The sequence below is a fragment of the Cajanus cajan genome, chromosome 11, assembly GCF_000230855.2.
Source record: "Cajanus cajan strain Asha chromosome 11, NIPB_CcT2T_4, whole genome shotgun sequence".
Taxonomy (NCBI): Eukaryota; Viridiplantae; Streptophyta; class Magnoliopsida; order Fabales; family Fabaceae; genus Cajanus; species Cajanus cajan.
In genome coordinates, this window is record NC_138527.1 from 10,875,831 (window position 1) to 10,895,167 (window position 19,337).

The window sequence follows — 19,337 nt, forward strand, 5'->3', positions numbered from 1 at the left end:
AACCGATTCAAACATAATTAAATTTATTTATTTTTTGTAAAAAATTAAATATTTTATAGTAAATGTTAATCATTTGATATCTTGTTAGAATGTAATATATCAACTCATAAAGTAAATAATAATACAAATTAAATTTTAAAATCCATTTGTTGATTTGATATATTGTTATTAGTTCAAATAACTAACATTAAATACAAAATAAAATTTAAAATAAATATGTAGTATTGTTACAAAGTTATCAACCGAAAAAAACAACTTGTTACTAACCAAGATTAACAGAGAGTATCATCTTATAAGAAAGTCATCATTAAAACACTAACTTTTATTATTATTATTATCATACAGTGTTGGGTCACGGGTCAAAAAATAAAAAACTCATTATCTAACCAATACAGTGTTAAATTTTGATCCAGTTGAATTGGATCTTATTTGACCGCTAAAAAATCTTATCCAAATTCACTAAATCAATTTTGGTTAGTTTGAGTTTGCGAATATACCTACTTACACTCTCATCCTTAGATAATTTTTTTTTTTTTTTGCATGAAAGACAGCCAGTGGTGCAAAAATACTATACTTGAAATTAGGAGTGATTAAGTTGGTATCATTAAATCTGTCAAAAAAAAAAAAAAGTTGATATCATAAAATGTTAGAGCAAAAGACCAATAAGATACTAACAAAAACATAATTTTAAACATATAGTTAAGATTAATTTGTTGGTCGTATAATTTTATCAAAATTTTAATTAGGTTTCTATAATTAAAAATACTCTAAAATGATTTTTATAGTTTAAAAATATTATAGTTAAATCTTTCATCCACTAACATCGTTTAAATTTTGTTACTTTATGTTGAACAAATAGTGTGACATGATAATTACCTTTTAATATGATAAATAATTATCTTTTTATTTTTATTTTTTAAAATGCTTCTTAATAAATCTCTAATTTTAATATGTTAATTATAACAAAAATTATAATTCCTTTCACATTTAAATTTAAATTATATCCCTTAATACATTATTGTTTTTTATTAGGAGTGGTAAAATGAATCAATCCACTCCATTTTAGCCTATTCAATAAAAAATGGGATGGGATAGGTTGGCTTGTTTGATGAAAGTGGAAAGGAATTTTGCCCCCATAACTTAGGGGCGGGTTGGCAGGCTAGTCCCTGAATATATATATATATATATATATATATATATATATATATATATATTACCATTAATCCAAATTAATAAATTTAATTTTTTAATAGCGAATGAAGAATTTAATCAAAGAACTAATGACATAAATTTTCCTTCAACTTCAAGACTACAAAATAAAAATAATAAATTACAAATTACTATAAGTCTTTTAAATTCTTTTCAATTAAGGTTACTACTCAGTTTTTTAACAACAAAAAATTATAACAACCCTTAAGAATTACGACATAAGTAATAGTAGTCTTTCAGTAATAAGTCTATACTACAATACAAAGTGACACACGAAGTTATAAAAAAATTAATATATAATTAAAAGGGTTGGCGAGCTAACTCGCCTTGCTTGCCATTTGGCCTATTGAGTTGTCAAACTAGGAAGGGTGGACTAGACAAATTGGTGGATTAAAATATCTAACCTAACCTATCAATTTTTGGCTAGCTAGTGGACCAACTCATAAGTCATGTCTCACTTTTCCGCCTTTAGTTTTAATGATTAAATGTAAATTGAAAAATATTGAAGAGTTTAAAAATTAAAATATAATTTAAATCTAAACATGAAAGGAATCCTATGTTTCTTTTCCAACACAGGTTGCTTCTTACTTCTCCAAGTCACCAGGTTTCCCCACACAAAGGAGCAATAACCTATAGTTGATTTTCTGTCAGAGGGGCATCCCGCCCAATCTGAGTCAGTGTAGACTTCAATGCTTTTGTTTGAGTTCTTTTTGAAGTAGGGCCCTTGACCTGGTGTACCTTTGAGATATTGGAGGATTCTGTTCGCCGTTTTCATGTGGGCCTCAGTTGGATTAGACGTATAGCGACTAGTTAATCTCACAGCGAAACCAATTTCGGGCCTAGTGTGAGTTAGGTAGATTAGCTTCCCAACTAGGCTTTGATATCTATCTTTATTAGCTGGTGGACTTTCTTCTTCACTTCTCTTTTCTGGTTCAATGGGAGTATTGGCTGCCTTGCATCCAAGCATGCCGGTTTCTTGAAGTAAGTCCAATGTATATTTCCTTTGTGATACATAAATACCATTCTTTGTTCGAGCAATTTCCATCCCTAGAAAATATTTGAGCTGACCCAAGTCCTTGACTTCAAATTCCTTGGCCAAAATTCCCTTTAGATGCTTGATTTGATCATAATCGTTTCCTATGATAACGATATCATCAACATAAACAATGAACAAGGCTACCTTCCCTTCCATGGAGTGTTTGACAAACATAGTGTGATCTGATTGGCATTGGTTGAACCCATCTTCCTTGACAACTCAAGTCAATCTATCAAACCACGCTCTCGGAGATTGTTTAAGGCCATATAAAGATTTTTGGAGCTTGCACACCATGCTTAAGGTTCTGGATGACTCAAGTTCTGAGGGAATTTGCATATAGACTTCTTCTTCTAGTTCACCGTTTAGGAAGGAATTCTTGATGTCTAGTTGATAGAGTGGCCAATCTAAATTTGCAGCTAAAGAGAGTATGACTCGAATTAAATTGAGTTTGGCCACCAGCGCAAAAGTCTCTTCGTAGGCCACTCCATATGATTGGGTAAACCCTTTTGCCACCAGTCGAGCTTTGTACCGGTTTATACTACCATCGTCATTGTATTTGATGGAGAATATCCACTTGCATCCAATCGATTTCTTTCCTTCCGATAAAGTGGTGATTTCCCACGTGCCATTTTTAACCAAGGCCTGGACTTCTTCTGTTACAGTTGCTGCCCATTCAGGTTGTTGGAGTGCTTCTTGAACATTTCTTGGGATATTTGTGCTGTCAAGAGCTGCCACAAAAGACCTATACCCCTGTGACAATTTTCCATAGGACACATATTTCTCAATGGGGTGTTGAGTGTAAGATCTCACCCCTTTTCTTAAGGCAATAGGAATGTCAATGTCATCAATAGGTTTAGGATTAGGAATGATATTACCTTGGGAAAACTCATTTTCTAGAGCCTGGTTGGATTCATGGCTTTGCCTTGGATCTGTTCTGGACTCTACTCCCTTCCTTCTCTTCTTGAAGTACGTCCTTCAGTTGTCTCCTTGTGTGGCCAGGATTTGATTCTGCTGAGATGCAATCCTCTCTCTAGCTTCAGTTGGTGCAATTTCTACTGCATTTTCCTGTTCAGTTTCTGCTACAGGTGCAGTCTCGGCTAGTTCTACATTTGGGGCATATTTGGTTAGTTCAAATCCCAAAAATTCTGTTACGTTTTCTGCATTTTCTATTGTAATTTCCTCTTGTGTAGGTGCAGTATTGGTTGGCTCTGTATTTGGGGCAGATTCAGCTAGCTCAAATCCCAAAAGTTGGGATTCTACCACTTCAATTGGATAAGTCTGCTCCCCCTGAATGCCAACTTTGGGGTAATAAGACTAATTCTCAAAAAGGGTGACATCCATGGTGTGGTAAAATTTCCTGTTTTGGGGTGAATAGCATTTGTACCCTTTTTGGTGGGGGGAGTAGCCGAGGAAGATGCATTTGATGGATTTCAAGTCAAGTTTGTTGCGACGAGGATTGAGGCTGTGGATGAAGGTTGAACATCCAAATATTTTCAAGGGAATGAATGTAAGGATATGACTCGTAGGGTATGAGGTTTGGAGAGTAGAATAAGGGGTGTTAAAGTTGAGGATCCGGGAGGGCATTCTGTTTATAAGGTAGGTTGCAGAGAGGACAGCTTCTCCCCAAAATTGGTTGGGTACATTTGAAGCTAACATGAGAGATCTGGTCACTTCTAGGAGATGTCTATTCTTTCTTTCGGGGCCTCCGTTCTGCTGAGGGGTATCTACACATGAACTCTGATGTATGATTCCATGTTTCTGAAGGTAGGAATTTAGTGTAGAGTGATAATACTCTTGGCCGTTGTCACTTCTAAGCACCTTAATTTTGCTTTGAAATTGTGTTTCCACCATAGTATGAAACAACTCAAATATTCTGCCAACTTCTGAGTTTTCCTTCATTAGGAAAACCCAAGTGACCCATGTGTGATCGTCAATGAAGGTGACAAACCATCTTGATCCAGTGACATTGTTTACCCGTGATGGTCCCCATATATCACTGTGAATTAGGGAGAAAGGTTGAGAGGGTTTATAGGGTTGAGGCGGGTAGGAGTTACGGGTATGTTTGGACAATTGGCATATTTCACATTCAAACAACTCTTGATTTTTATTGAATAATGTGGGAAACATTTTTTTCAAGTACATAAAATTTGGGTGGCCTAACCGATAATGCCACAACATTACAAAATTTTTCCCATTTGGAGGTACAGTTGCACAAGAGTTGGCCTTGGGTTCCGCTTTTGACTCTTCAACTTGGAGGAGGTAGAGTCCAACACATTCTTCAACATTGCCAATCCTCTTCCCCGACTCCAAAATATGAAATTCACATAGGTTAGGAAAGAATTTTGTGACACACTTCAAATCTCTTGTCAGTTTGCTAATGGACAGCAAATTACAGTCAAGTTTAGACACATAAAGTACTGAATTCAGGGTAATATTTTGTGAGATAATAACTGAACCTTTACCCATGACCCTAGAAAGAGTCCCAACAGCTATTCAAATTGTGTAATTATTTAGGCATGGAGAATAGCTTTTAAACACCGTTAAGTCTCCAGTCATGTGATCTGAGGCTCCTAAGTCAATGATCCATGACTTTGGTTTTCCTTTGCTAGTATTTAAAACATGCAACAAAATTACCTTTTTGTGCCACTGTAGCTGTACCAATTGTTTGCTAGAGAATTTTCTGTAGTGCTTCCATTTTCTCCTTGCTGAATGGAGATGGGTTAGAATTTACCTCAGCTGTGTTGCCTCTGTTGTCTAGGTTTTTGGTCTATTTTGCCTCTGAAGGTCTTCCATGAATGATCCAACAATTGTCCTTAGTGTGACCCAGTTTCTTGCAATGATCACACCAGGGCCAATTTTTCTTTTGAGATGTACAAGGCTGGTTCCCCCTGCTGCCATTGCTGAGCCTTTAATGGATAGGACTGCACTTGACTTTCCAAGCATCACTTTCCTCCTACTCCCCTCTCTTCTCACTTCTGAAAATACTTGGATTGTTTTAAGAGGTTTGGTTCCAAGGATTCTCCCCCAGACTTCATCAAGTTCTGTGTTTAGCCCCAATAGAAACTTGTAGATCCTATCTTTCTCTACCAATTCTTTATACTTCTTTTTATCCTCGGTACAGCTCCATTGAACATGTTCATATATATCTAGTTGTTGCCAATGTCTACCGAGTGTATTAAAATACTCGGTGATTGAGAAATCACCTTGTCGCAGGTCATGGAGTATGCTCTTGATCTCAAATACTGCAAACGTATTGTCCACATTTGAGTAGGTTTCCTTCACTGCATCCCACATCTCCTTGGAAGTATCATAGTACATGAAATTTTCCCTAATTTCATTAGTCATGGTGTTGAGCAACCATGACATGACTAAACTGTTTTCCAGTTGCCATTTGTTGAGATTAGGGTCACCCTTTTCTGGACTCTTGGAGTCTCTAGTGATGTAACCTTCCTTCCCTTTTCCTTGAAGAAAGATATTAACTACTCGCACCCATTGAGGGTAGTTCTGGCCATTCAATTTGTGATCAGTGATAGGAAGAGCAGGCCCTTCCACCAAATTGGTGGTCGAACCTTCTGCCTTGTTCTCTCCCATGGTTGGCGGTGCTAGGTTAGGGATGGTTCAGATCGGGCTCTGATACCATGCGGAAAAATATAATGTATATTTCTCTGATTTGGAAAAAAATACAAAAGTAGTATAAATAGAATACAAGGGGATAAATCTGCACACTAATCTATCCCTAAAAATCTGGGAAATAATTCTCCCTATAAATGCTGTATCTAAATAATTAAAAGAGGGGAAATAAAATTGATCTTATTAACATTAAATCTGTACAAATCAGAATTGAATATTCTGATTGATATATGCTAATCTCCAACAGATTTTGATTGATATGCGCTGATCTCCAACAGAAACATATAGAGGGAAAAATCAAATTTTGGAAAGTTACCTCAATTTATTGATTTGCCGATTACAAACAATTACTATATTACATAAAATTATTTTATTTATGTTTCCCAACTCCAAGTATGGGTAACAAAATGAACGATCATTGGTAAGTACAACTGAACTATTAGAATCAATTTAGTAAAAAAATATATTAGAATAATAAATACAAAATTTTAGATTCAAACTATACTTTCATTAATATAATTTTTATTGATAACACAAATACTTTATTTTCACAAGAAAGGCCATAGTTGAACAAAATCCTACTGATGAGTCTTTCTATAAATTAAACTGAACAATTAGACCTTTTTGGATGGAGATATTTATTGTCAAATGTAAATGATACATACAACAGGAAACCATTAATTATGTCAACGAGAGGGAGAAGAATGTGGTGATGTTGAAGGAGATGATAAGAAAGGTTTTGGTGGTACTTGTATGGTTTCAACGTTCCCTTCAAGCATCTCCACCACTCTATGCATTGTTGGACGGTGTGAAGGATTAGTTTGTATACACCACAAACTTACTAATACCATCTTTTTAATCTTTTCTATTTCACTTTCATTCACAACATTCCTTAGTGCAAGCTCTTGATTTAGTTCCAAACGTTTGTAAATCCAATAAGGAAAATATATTTCACTTGTGGAATCAACTTCAACATTAATATTCTTTCTTCCCCCAACCATTTCCAACACCATCATTCCATAACTATAAACATCTGATTTGTGAGATACTACCCCAATATTTCTACAAAATACCTCAGGAGCAATATATCCTATTGTTCCTCTAGCAGTCATCATAGACACAACACTCTCATTTATGGGGCATATTTTGGCAAGTCCAAAATCAGAGATCTTTGGGCAAAAGTTCTCATTTAACAATATGTTGTGAGGCTTTATGTCAAAATGAAATATTCGAGTATTGCATCCTCTGTGCAAGTACTCTAGTCCTCGACCAACACCAATTGCAATTTGGTACAACATTTCACAATTCAATTGGCAATCATCTGTCAAGTTATTAGTCTCAAATATGAACTTCTCTAGAGACCCATTAGCCATGAACTCATAGACTAAAGCTTTCTTGGATTCTTCACAGCAAAAACCAATGAGTGTGACAATGTTCACGTGAGAAGTCTTGCTAATACTTCCTACCTCATTGATGAATTCTTCTCCATTTCCTTTTAACTCATTCAAAACCTTAACGGCAACTAGAGATTCATCTTCTAACTTCCCTTTGAACACACTTCCATAGCCTCCTTGGCCTAATTTTTCTTTGAAAGAGTTGGTCATTTTCTTTATTTCTATGTAGCTATATCTTCTTACAGCAAGTGGTCCATAATTCCTGAGAAAGACCTCAAAATCTTGATTTGCTCTAGATTTCTCCTTCCAGAATATGAACCGTAGTTTCCTTCTAAAACAGTATACTGCAATAATTAAAACTCCAAATCCCGCAGCAGCAAAAACTGGAATTAATAAAATTAGAAACCGTGAGCTGTTAAAAAGCATTGTGGAAACACAGAATGAGGTCTTTACTTCAAGTACAATAAATTAAACTTCCATTTTATCATGTATGTTCACAAGAATCATTACTTTCCATTTATGTTGCTTGTTTATTTCTTTATGTATACACTGCCAATCCTGGTGCTTCCTTTGAGAATAATAAGTGGAAGAGTCAATTAGCAAACATATAACTTAGCATTGATACTTAAATATGTAAAATGCATCACCTGTTGCCAATATAACAATCGAATTTCCAGATTTTTCTGCAGAATAAGTAGTGTGAATTAGTAAATTCCAATTGATACAAATACACATGCCATCACAAAAAACTAATATTTAATAGAGTATTAAAAAGATAGTGGCTAGTACTTTTTATTATTTTTTATATAATTTTTCAAAAATACAAAACAAAGGGAGAAGAAGCTAACCTTGGGAACATTTCCTTGCATGAGTATCATGAGGGCAGTAACATCTGAAACTGAATATGTCTGTGTTAAAGCCACACTTCCCTCCACTGTTTCTGCACTTGTTGCAATCACTAACAGTCCAAATCAACACAAACCCTCTTCTCAATGCTTCTTGAACCCCTCTTACCTCATCTTCCACCGTCACATTCACCACCCCACCCTTGCAATTCATCAAAGAAAACCTCAAGTTTTGGTCTTCCCTATTCATGGCCACAACCGAACTCGTTTTGTTTTCTTCAGAACATCCAATTGTGTTTTTTCCATGCATGTCACATCCGAACAACAAAATAAGTTCCCTTTGGTTGGGAGCTAGAGCCAACCTCGTACCCGAAAGAGTGAGGTTGTGTGTACGACGAAGACAACTACTCCTAGTGTTTGGTGTTGAAAACACTGCATTTGACACACGCATTGAGTTGTTGTTGTAAAATATTTGGTGGATCATGTATTTGGCATTGGACATGTTGAGAAATGGGAAGCCATCGTTGCCACAAGAGAGGCCAAAACCAGGGTACCCACAAAAGGGCTCTTGTATCCCTTCAATGTAGAAAGGGTAGCTTATGGTTTGGTTATTGCCACATGTTTTGGCTTCACAAGCTTCAAACTTTGGGTTCAGGGAACCATCAGAGTTTTGTGGCAAAAGGGTGATGATGAGGACAACAAAGTATAGAATCGAAGTTAAATGAAATGACATAACTGCTGAAAATTGAAATGCATGTAGTCTCTATTGGCTATTCAAATAATGGTTGCATTATTAATAATGACATTATAGTTTTGACTTTTGAGTTTGCTGTTGAATATGAATTGACTTGGACTATTAGGTCTATTGTAGTATGTGTTGTGTACATATGAGATAATTGCTCATTTTGAACATTAATTTCCAATGGCGTACTTGACGGATTCAGTGTCAAAATTGCTCAAGACTTTTGGGGCAATAGGGTTTTCCGTCTGAGGTGTGGACAAGTTGACTTTTTATTTTTTATTTTTTTTATAGTGTTATTTATATAAAATATCTAGCGACTTTGTTTATATATATTTGTCAGAAAATCTGATCCACAATTTTTAGTGAGATATATTCCTTATTAATCATGTTTTTTTTTCATATAAAAGATCCGAACATGAAATTTTATTTAAAGCAATCGAGTGCAGTATCATTTAGACAATATATCTATTGATTATGAACAAGATGATTGGTCATATAATAAATAAATAGGAATGAAAAAAAAACCAGAAAATTTCTTAACTCTCATAATAAGTGATTTGTAAAAAACTATAATTACAAAATAAGTGTTATTAATTAATTTTTATTTTATTTATATCCTAATAATATTTTTAACAAAGTAAAGGTGTGTTGTATTGTTTTTAAGTAGAAAGACGATTAATGACGATTAATTTTATAAATACTTTAAACTTTTTTTTTCTAATTTTTTAAACTTTATATTTTAGCTTCTATATTTAGAAATGTTCCATTTTAGTATATATATATATAGATAACTTTTGTTTGATCAATTAATTTATAATAAACGTCTCAGTAAAAAATTTAAATTGAGAGAAAATGTTTACCTACTTAGGGCATCTCCAACTTACATGCATTGAAAAATGAAAAAAGTGATCCCTAGTGTGTCATGTCAGCATTAAGCAACTCAAACACAAATTTACTCTAATGGTAAGAAACTTTAAGAAATTCAACTTTTAGAATTTTTTTTCTAGTCATTTATGAACTAAATTTAAAATTTTATTAAAAAGTACAATGGAAGAAAATAAATTACGAGAAAAAATATACAATAAGTAGATATTAAAAATAAAATAAAGTAATAGTAAATACATAAATATTAAATGAAATTAATTTTCATCATTATTATTTTCGAAACGTTCCCAAATATGTTTAATAAGATCTGTTTGAAATCTAGTAAGGAACAGTTGCTTGAGGAAACAACTCTCTCTCTTCTTCAAGCAACTCATGTTGCCACGTTAGAGTCCTCCAATGGCAAGAAACCAAGGTTCGAGTTGCTTCATGGGACAAGGAACTCCCATTGGAGGAAGATTTTTCTTATAATTGATAGAAAATATTACTTGGTAATTGTACTATCCGTATCGCCATGCCGAGCTCGAGCTCGGCATCACAACGTAGAATGACCTTGGACATGCGCTGGGAGATCTCGGTCTAGACAAGATCTGCTATCTAGCCAGATCATAACTGACCCCAAGAGATCTCGGTCCAGACGAGATCCGCTATCTAATCAGATCATAACTGATCTTAGGCCCAAGGCCCGACGCAACCCTAATTCACACTAAGGTACGTGCATTACTTATACGAGACACATGCTCATACAAACCCTAACTTTAGCATCGAAGTCTTTTTTGCAGGTACCACCCCCATCTTGGAACATCAAGCGTACCAGTGAAGGAGGCTCACCGACCTTACCCAACGGATCAACTCTACCTCAGATCCCCGGTAAGAACATTTGGCGCCCACCATGGGGTCGATCAAGACAGCTCTTATCGGCCATGCTTATGGTTTTCACCAGAAGCCATAGCAGACGCGCAACAGACGACCTAGATCACACCACTACCATGGATAGTGAAGCAGCATTAAGAAGACTGATCGAGCAGGTCGAGCAGATGCGGCAACAACACGCCGCCGATCTACAAAGTATGCGTGCCAAGCACAAAACTGACCTAGTAGCAATGTGTACCGCTAATGAAGCTGACCTAGCGGCACTACGCGCCGAGAACGAGCGTATTCGCGCTCAACTCCCTCGGCGTCCCTCAGATCAACCCCCTCACAGAGTAACCTAAATGAGGATGAAGGGCACTCGGTTTCTCAACCGCCAACGGCGGCTAGGGCACCGACTCCCAAGCCTGCCACACATCGGTCTCACGCACCGACGAACAGGTCGGCACATGATGTCAGCAACGCCCCCGCCCACGGCACAGGGAATCAGACGACCTTCCGCTGTCATCCTTATGTGGACGGCATCATGGAGACACCTCTCCCTTTTGGGTGGAAGCCTCTCCACCTCGACCGTTACGACGACACAACAGATCCGGACGAGCACATCGATCTATACACCACACAGGTAAACCTCTATACTAATGAGGACGCTATACTGTGCAGGTTTTTTCGACCTCACTCAAGGGGGCTGCACTCAATTGGTACACCCAGCTCCCCGCTGAGTCAATCGAAAGTTTCAGCACTCTGGTTAGGCGATTCACGGCGCAGTATGCAACGAGCCGACCTCATCACATCACGTCGGCCGCCCTGGCCAGCCTCAGACAGAACGACGACGAGCCACTCTGGGCGTTCATGGAACGATTTGCCGCCACCTCAGTAAAGATCAGGAATCTGAATCCCGAGATCGCCCTGCACGCCATGCTCATGGCACTCAAGCCTGGACCATTCGTCAACAGTCTATGTCGTGAAGCTCATTGCGATATGGACGAGCTCCGCACCCGTGCTGCTGGGTATATCCAAATGGAGGAACACTCCGCCTTTCGTGACCAAGTTCGCGGAAAATCACAAGCAAAGACTGACAGTGGCCACAAGGACAAGATGAGGGCCACCAACGACAGCCAGTTCAAGAAAACTGTTAGGACAAGCAAAGGGGGAGATACGACTTTTACACTCCCCTGAACACGCCCAGAGTTCACATCCTGGAGGAGGCTAGTAACAGCAACCTGCTCACCCTGCCACCACCAGGTCATACACCCAACAGTGCGGACAAGTCCAAACACTTCCGGTACCACAGGAACCACGGTCACACCACCGAAGAGTGCCGCACGCTCCGAGACCGGATTGAGGAACTCATCCAGGCAGGCCACCTTGGCCAATATGTCCAAAGACAGTAGGGTCACCGAGGAGGCTATGGTGAACGAGGGCGAGGCAGAGGCCATGGTTCGGGAGCTTGCACGGACCAACCCTCTGGTTCTCAGCAAAACGTCGGTGGAGTAGTGCAAGCCGAGGTAAGCCAGGAGACAGGGTCAGCCCCTCTACGGGGAGTGATTAACACAATTACAGGTGGTTTCGCAGGGGGAGGCGCCAGAAGCTCAGCCCGGAAGAGGCGCCAGAAGCTCAGCCCGGAAGAGGCGCCTGCGCAATATCAACAACATCCACTCCACTATCTCGGCCTCGCACCAAAGCTCACCGCCGATCACCTTCACCGATGACGACTATGCTGGCGTTAGTCCCAACCAGGATGATCCCATGGTCATAGCCGTGGAGGTAGCTAATTGGGAGGTTCACAAGACACTGATAGACCAAGGGAGCTCGACAAACGTCCTGTGTTGGCCGACCTTCCTCAGGTTAGACATCCCTCACTCTCTCATCCAACCTCACATAGAGCCCCTAGTCGGTTTTGCAGGAGAGCGAGTACACACTCGGGGATACGTGGACCTGCTGACCACCTTCGGAACCTCTTCGGATACAAGGAGAATTATGGTCCGATACCTCCTTGTGGAAGCCAACAGCTCCTATAATATCATCATTGGGAGACCGACGTTAAATCAACTCGGAGCAGTGGTGTCCACCCGCACCTCACCATGAAGTTCCTAGGAAGTGACAGTAAAATCATCTCCGTCAAAGCAAATTAGAAGACAGCCCGGCAATGCTACGCCGAAAGCCTGAGAGTCTCCTCGCCCGACGAGCGTCGCCGCAGCGATCCTCCCATAGTGGCTCACATCACCCACGTGGAAATCGCTGATCTCGATCCAAGGTCCGACTCCCATGACGAACGGCCTAGTCCCATTGACGAGCTCGACGAACTCTAGATCGGGAAACTCCCCGGGAAATGCACAAGAATCAGCAGGCAATTGAGCCTAAAGTTGCGATAGTAGCTCGGAGCTGAGATCCTCAAGAACGCCGACCTCTTCGCTTGGTCCAGTGCTGACATGCCAGGTATAAACGCTGACTTCATCTGTCACAGGTTAGCAATACACAAGGAGGCAAGGCCAGTGGCCTAGAGAAAGAGGAAGGTCGGTGGTGAAAGACGGGAGGCCATCATCACCGAGACACAAAAATTGCTGAACGCTGGCTTCATCCGCGAGGTCAGGTACACCACATGGTTGGCAAACGTGGTATTGGTAAAAAAGAGCTCGGGGAAATGGTGAATGTGCGTCGACTATACCGACTTGAACAAGGCATGCCCTAAGGACTCATACCCCTTGCCGAGCATCGATAGGCTGGTCGATGGAGTATCCGGCACGCCCTCCTCAGTTTCCTCGACGCTTACTCCGGGTACAACCAAATCATGATGTGCCCACCAGACGAGGTGCACACGTCATTCATCACTGATCACGCCAATTACCGCTATCGAGTGATGCCCTTCGGTCTCAAGAACGCGGGGGCCACTTACCAGCGACTGATGGACAAGGTTTTCCACCAGCAAATTGGCCGGAATATGGAGGTCTACGTTGACGACATGGTGGTCAAAACCACCTCAGTCGCAGACCATGCAGCCGACCTCGCCGAGGTGTTCAGCCAAATCTGGAGACATAACATGCGTCTCAACCCGGAGAAGTGCGTCTTCGGCGTCCAGGGAGGTAAGTTCCTCGGTTTTATGATCACTAGCAGAGGAATCGAAGCCAACCCTGAGAAGTGCAAAGCCATTATCCAAATGCAGAGTCCTCAAACAGTGAAATAAGTCCAACGCCTAGCCGGAAGGTTAGTCTCACTGTCCCGTTTCATCCCTAGACTCGCGGAGAAGGCAGGGCCAATCTTCACTCTGCTACTGAAGCCAAAAGACTTCCAGTGGACGGATCAGTGCGAGGAAGCTTTCCGAAGTTTCAAAACCTTTCTCACGACCCCGCCTATCCTGTAGAGGTCGGATCATAAAACCGACCTCCTCCTCTACTTGGCCGTAGCCGAAAATGCCATCAGCGCAGTGATAGTGCAAGAACATCAGAAAGTATAGACGCTGATCTACTTCATCAGCCGAGTCCTCCAAAGTACGGAAAAACGGTACCAAATGATCGAAAAGTTGGCACTAGCACTCGTCACCGCAGCCCGGTGACTCCGACCTTACTTCCAGAGCCACTAGGTGATAGTCAAAACTGACTACCCCATCAAGCAAATTCTGAGAGAGCCCGAGCTCGCCGGACGGATGATTGCGTGGTCAGTAGAATTGTCTGAGTTCGGCATCCAGTACGAAAGTCGTGGCACCCTGAAAGCTCAATGCCTGGCCGACTTTGTAGCCGAGCTCACGCCCACTTCTGCTAAGGAACCACAGGTATGGACTTTACACGTTGACGGGTCCTCCAACTCTAAGGGTGAGGGTGCAGGTATCATATTGGAAGGCCCAAACCAAGTCACTTTGGAGCAATGCCTCAGATTCAGCTTCAAAGTGACAAATAACCAGGCGGAGTATGAGGCACTTCTCGCAGGACTAAGGCTGGCTCGCGACCTCGGGGCCTGAAGAGTGAGTTGCAATAGCGACTCGAAACTCATGGTGGAACAACTCAGTGGGACGTACCAGGCAAAGGATATTCTCTTACAGCGGTACTTCCACATCGCATCCCACCAGATCTCGTCCTTCGACGAGTTCACTATACAGCATGTGCTGCGAGAACAAAATGCTCGAGCCGACCTCCTATCGAAGCTCGCCAGCACCAAACGACCCGGGCAGCATCAGACCATCATCCAGGAGACCTTGCACTCACCCAGCCTAGACGACAAAGTCATCAATACCAACAACAGCGAAGACTAGGGATGGATGACAGACATCTGGAGCTACTGGAAAGAAGGATTTTTGCCCAAAGATAAGGACGAAGCTCGAAAAATAAGGGTGAGGTCAGCTAAATTCGTAATCGTCGGCGACGAACTGTTCAAATGTGGCATCTCCACCCCACTGCTCAAGTGCTTAACTACGCCTCAAGCAGCCTATGTCATCGAAGAGATTCATCGGGGCATATGTGGCATGCATTCCGGAGCATGCTTAATGGCGACCAGAGTACTCCGAGCAGATACTACTGGCCCACTCTAAAATCGGATTGCCAGGACTACGTACGAAAATGCAAAGAATGCCAGCAGTTCGGCAACACACATCGGCAACTGCTCGAAGCTCTTCACCATATGATGTCAGCATGGCCTTTCTCCCAGTGGGGAATGGACATCCTCGGGCCATTCCCCCCACGAAAGGTCAGCTCAAGTTCCTCCTAGTGGCGATCGACTACTTCACCAAGTGGATCGAGGCATGCCCACTCACCAAAATCACCACCGAAAATGTGCAAAGATTCACCTGGAGGAATATTGTCTGCAGGTTTGGAATCCCTCACACCCTTGTTACTGACAACGACCGGCAGTTCATCGCACAGGGCTTCGAGGACTTCCTCCGTGAGCTCGGTATCAAGCATCTTCCAACCTTAGTGGAACATCCGCAAACTAATGGCCAAGCCGAAGCAGCTAACAAGGTCATCCTCCGGGAACTTAAGAAGCGGCTAGGGAACGCCAACGGACAGTGGGCCGACGAGCTTCCCAGCATCCTCTGGGCGTATCATTGCACTCCCCAGTCAACAACGCAAGAAATGCCTTACAGGATAACTTACGGAGCTGACGCAATGATCCCAGTAGAAGTCAGAGAGACATCGCACCGATGCCAAGCCTTCAACGGCGAGCAGAACGCTCAAGAGTTAGCAGCCGACCTCGACCTAGTTGACGAGCTCAGAGAAGAAGCTCAAATCCACGAAGAAGCCTGCAAGCTCCGAGCTTCCAGAAGATACAATACGTGAGTGTGACCTTGCTCTTTCCGAGTTGGCAACCTGGTGTGGCGTCTACTAGGCGAAGCTCGGAAAGACACATCAGATGGAAAGCTTGCACCCACCTGGGGTGGCCCATTCCGAGTTGTAGAAGACTTGGAAAACGGAGCATACCGACTAGAGGAGCTCAGCGGAAAATCCATACCACGAACTTGGAATGCCACGCATCTCAAGTTCTACTTCAGTTAAATTTTGTACGAATGAGCTGTGCACTCTTTTCCCGCCTCAGTCTTTTATCCCAAAAAATAGAAAAATAGGTTTTGGCTGAGAGGGTTTTTAACGAGGCACATTCACACAACTAATAAAATAACTCGTTCTTTTCATTCATATTCTCCTAACTTTAATTTTGTGATTAGACCAAGGTTGAGTTCGAACCTTGGCATACTTTACTTTATTTTACGACGAGGCCGAATCCGAACCTCGATCCGACTTATCTTGCTCTTAATTAGGTCGAGTTCGAACCGTAACACAACATATTTCACACTACGACAAGGTCGAATTCGAACCTCGGTCCAACTCATCTCGCTCATATTTACGGCTGAATACGAACCTTAATATAATCCACTAAAGGTCGAGTTTGAACCTTGGCAAAATCCACTCAAGGTCGAGTTCGAACCTTGGCATACCCAAGGTCGAGTTCGAACCTTAGCATAATCCACTCGAGGTCAAGTTTGAACCTTGGCATAATCAAGGTCGAGTTCGAACCTTGGCAAAATTCACTCAAGGTCGAGTTCGAACCTTGGCATAATCAAGGTCGAGTTTGAACCTTGGCAAAACCCACTCGAGGTCAAGTTTGAACCTCACAACGAAACATCTCAATCTCGCCCAAAGACAGATTTGAACCTTGGAACAAACCACTTCGCTCCAAATCGGGTCTAAGTGCCACAAAGCATAAAAATACACAGCAAATGCTGAACGTGTTTTAAAATCGCGCAAACAGCAAAAACTCAAGCCTAAACGCGAAGTCAAAGAAAAGGACAACAACACGTAAGCAAAAAATACATATACACAGCAATGTTTACAGAGTTCAATACTTGAATTCAAAGAAAAAATATGAAGCAGAGAAAAATAAACCAAGATTATTACAAAGGCGACCTAGGCGGAGGTGTTGTCACTGGAGCTATCCTCGAGGTCATCCTCCTTCACTAGCTTCCCAAAGCGGACCTCCTTCTCCACGTGCATGGCGAAGAAGTCAAACCTCGGTGTGAGAAGCCTTGCCTGGCGAGATGCCTTTAGGAACCCCCTCTTGTGCTCAAAGATGAAGGCTCGCTTAGTCTCCTCGAGCTTCCTCTCTAGCCCCATCTTCGCCTCCTCCAACCTTGCCAGGTCCACCTTCAGAGCAGCATTCTCCTCTGCCTGTCCGTCGAGAAACACCTCGTCACAAAGACGCTTCTCGGCCGCCGCCACCAACTCGGCCTTCTGTGCAGTGACCTCATCCTCTAAGGTGCGCACTCGAGCCCGGGAAGAGCTGGAGAGTTCCTGCAAATCGTGAACCTGAGCAACATAAGTCTCGTTAGATCTCAGAACGATCTCTAGAGACTTCCGGATCCTCTCCACCTCCCTCCGAGCAGCTTGAAGCTCCGCCTCGTTCTGCAGCTTGGCGGCCTCGAGAGCTCCCGCCAAGGCCCGGTTCTCATCCTTTAAAGCCTTGCTCTCCTCCCTCAAGGCTTTGGCTTCGTCCTTCAATGGATGAACTCGACCCCTTAGGCTGACCAGGTTTTCCTGCTGCTTGGACCACCTATGCTTTCAGTGGTCCACAATAGCCATACTCCTCTGCAGAAAGACCTGGGCAGCGTCAAGACCTTCCACGGGCCCGACCTCTTCGATCATCCCCTGGTCCTCCGAGCTCAGCGAACCCTTGGGAAAGAACTTCTCGGCGGTCACCCCCGCACTCCACAACGAGTCCACGTCAGCAGAAGCACTCACATGGTCCAATCGCACATCAAAGCGGTCCTTCCCGAGACGGTGGGAAATATACCGACTCCGGGAAGCCCCCTGCGATGGACCAGATGACGGCGCCGAGACCGTAGGAGTTGCCGCTGGGACCTCAGAACTCAGCCCCTTACCACGATCCTCAACAGCAACAAAAGCGGTAGCAGGCATCCCTTGCTCAGCAACGGGGATGCCCACCCCTGGCACCTCTGAACTTGGAGCCACCGGGGTCTCGGCAACGTCCCCTACCTGCAAAAAACGGCTCTATGTCAAAAGACAAAAAAATAACATAGCAAATAGAAGGAAAAACAAATAGCGAGGTACTCACCACGGCAGCCTGGGCGGCTTGCTCAGCAACCTGGGCCCCCACCTCGGCAGCGTTCCCTACCTGCAAAGAGTAATAGTACCTCAACAAACCAAGAAAAACCTACATAGAAGAAAAGTTAAAATAAAACCAAGACACTCACCTCGAAAGAGGGAGAAACTTGCTCAGCAGTCTGTGCGGCGGCCATTTGGGGAGCCCCTTCAGGTGGCGGACTCCCGGTGAGGTCCACCGCGTCAGCATCAACAGCCTTGGAGGTCACCTCCTCGGCATCTGGAGGGGCAGAGATCCCCCCAACCTCCTTCTCGGCCCTCTTTCTTTTTCTGTTCGTTTTCAGAGGAGAAACCTCCTCCTCCCGAGGCTCGGGGACCTCAACCTCGGCAACATTGTAGCGGTGCTTCAGCTCACGCCACTTGTTTCTACCCATTATACCTGCAAACACAAAAGATAAAACACATCAGCAAAAGAAGGTTTCACAAACCCTAACAACCTAAGGAAAACGGAATACTCACTCTCTAAGCCCCTCTCCTTGTACGCCGAGTTCGCAAGCGACAAGACGAGCTTGCAATCCAGCGGGCGAGGAAGCGCTACAAGGTTCTCAATGGTGGCCGCCTCCGAAGCCGTCAATTGCAATTGGCCCACCCCGTGAAACCTAGCCGGTTTGGGGCACCAATAGAAGGGGAACTTCGGCAACCCGTCGAAGTAGAACGCCCCATCCTCCAACGGGTCGACATCCACAAGTGCAACCCGGAAAAACTCTTGTTTAAAATTTTTATATGACTGGGAGTAAAGAGTGAATAAACCCCCATCCTTACTCCTACTCAGAGACATCAAACCATAAGGAGGAACCCCTATTTTCAGCTGGTAAAAATGAAGAAAAATGGGAAGAGACACCTCTATCCCTAGAACTGAACACAGGACTTGGAAAGCCCGCAAAAAACCCCAACTATTTGGGTGCAACTGGCAAGGAGCCGAGTTGATAAAATTCAAAAAATCACACTCAAATTGAGTGAAAGGAAGACAGACGCCTAAATCCCTAAAGAAACACTGGTAGACATAGAAATGGGGAGGGTCAGTAGACCTCCCCATGTACACACCCTCACCGACCTGACAAGGCTCAAGCCGGATCATTTGGGAGATAGAAGGGTCACAAATTCTGTGCAATTTCCAAACCGCATTGA

The 19,337-nt window shown here is 42.6% G+C and overlaps 1 protein-coding gene across 1 annotated transcript; it reads right to left on the reverse strand.

The window, feature by feature from the left end:
- Window positions 1-5,553: 5,553 nt before the first annotated feature.
- On the reverse strand, window positions 5,554-11,495 carry LOC109807146 (LEAF RUST 10 DISEASE-RESISTANCE LOCUS RECEPTOR-LIKE PROTEIN KINASE-like 2.5). Its single transcript, XM_083067115.1, has 3 exons — window positions 8,118-11,495; window positions 7,917-7,952; window positions 5,554-7,652 (listed from the first exon to the last, which is right to left on the reverse strand). Exons 1-3 carry the CDS (start codon window positions 8,845-8,847, stop codon window positions 6,562-6,564), a joined length of 1,857 nt encoding a protein of 618 aa, XP_082923241.1. The 5' UTR covers window positions 8,848-11,495; the 3' UTR covers window positions 5,554-6,561.
- Between the last annotated feature and the right edge of the window lie 7,842 nt (window positions 11,496-19,337).

Coding starts and splice junctions, on each gene's coding strand:
- LOC109807146 (XM_083067115.1), bottom strand. CDS start 8,847: ATGTCATTTCATTTAACTTCGATTCTATACTTTGTTGTCCTCATCATC. Junction 7,953..8,117: donor TGCAAGGAAATGTTCCCAAG/GTTAGCTTCTTC, acceptor CTTATTCTGCAG/AAAAATCTGGAAATTCGATT. Junction 7,653..7,916: donor GATTGTTATATTGGCAACAG/GTGATGCATTTT, acceptor TATTAATTCCAG/TTTTTGCTGCTGCGGGATTT.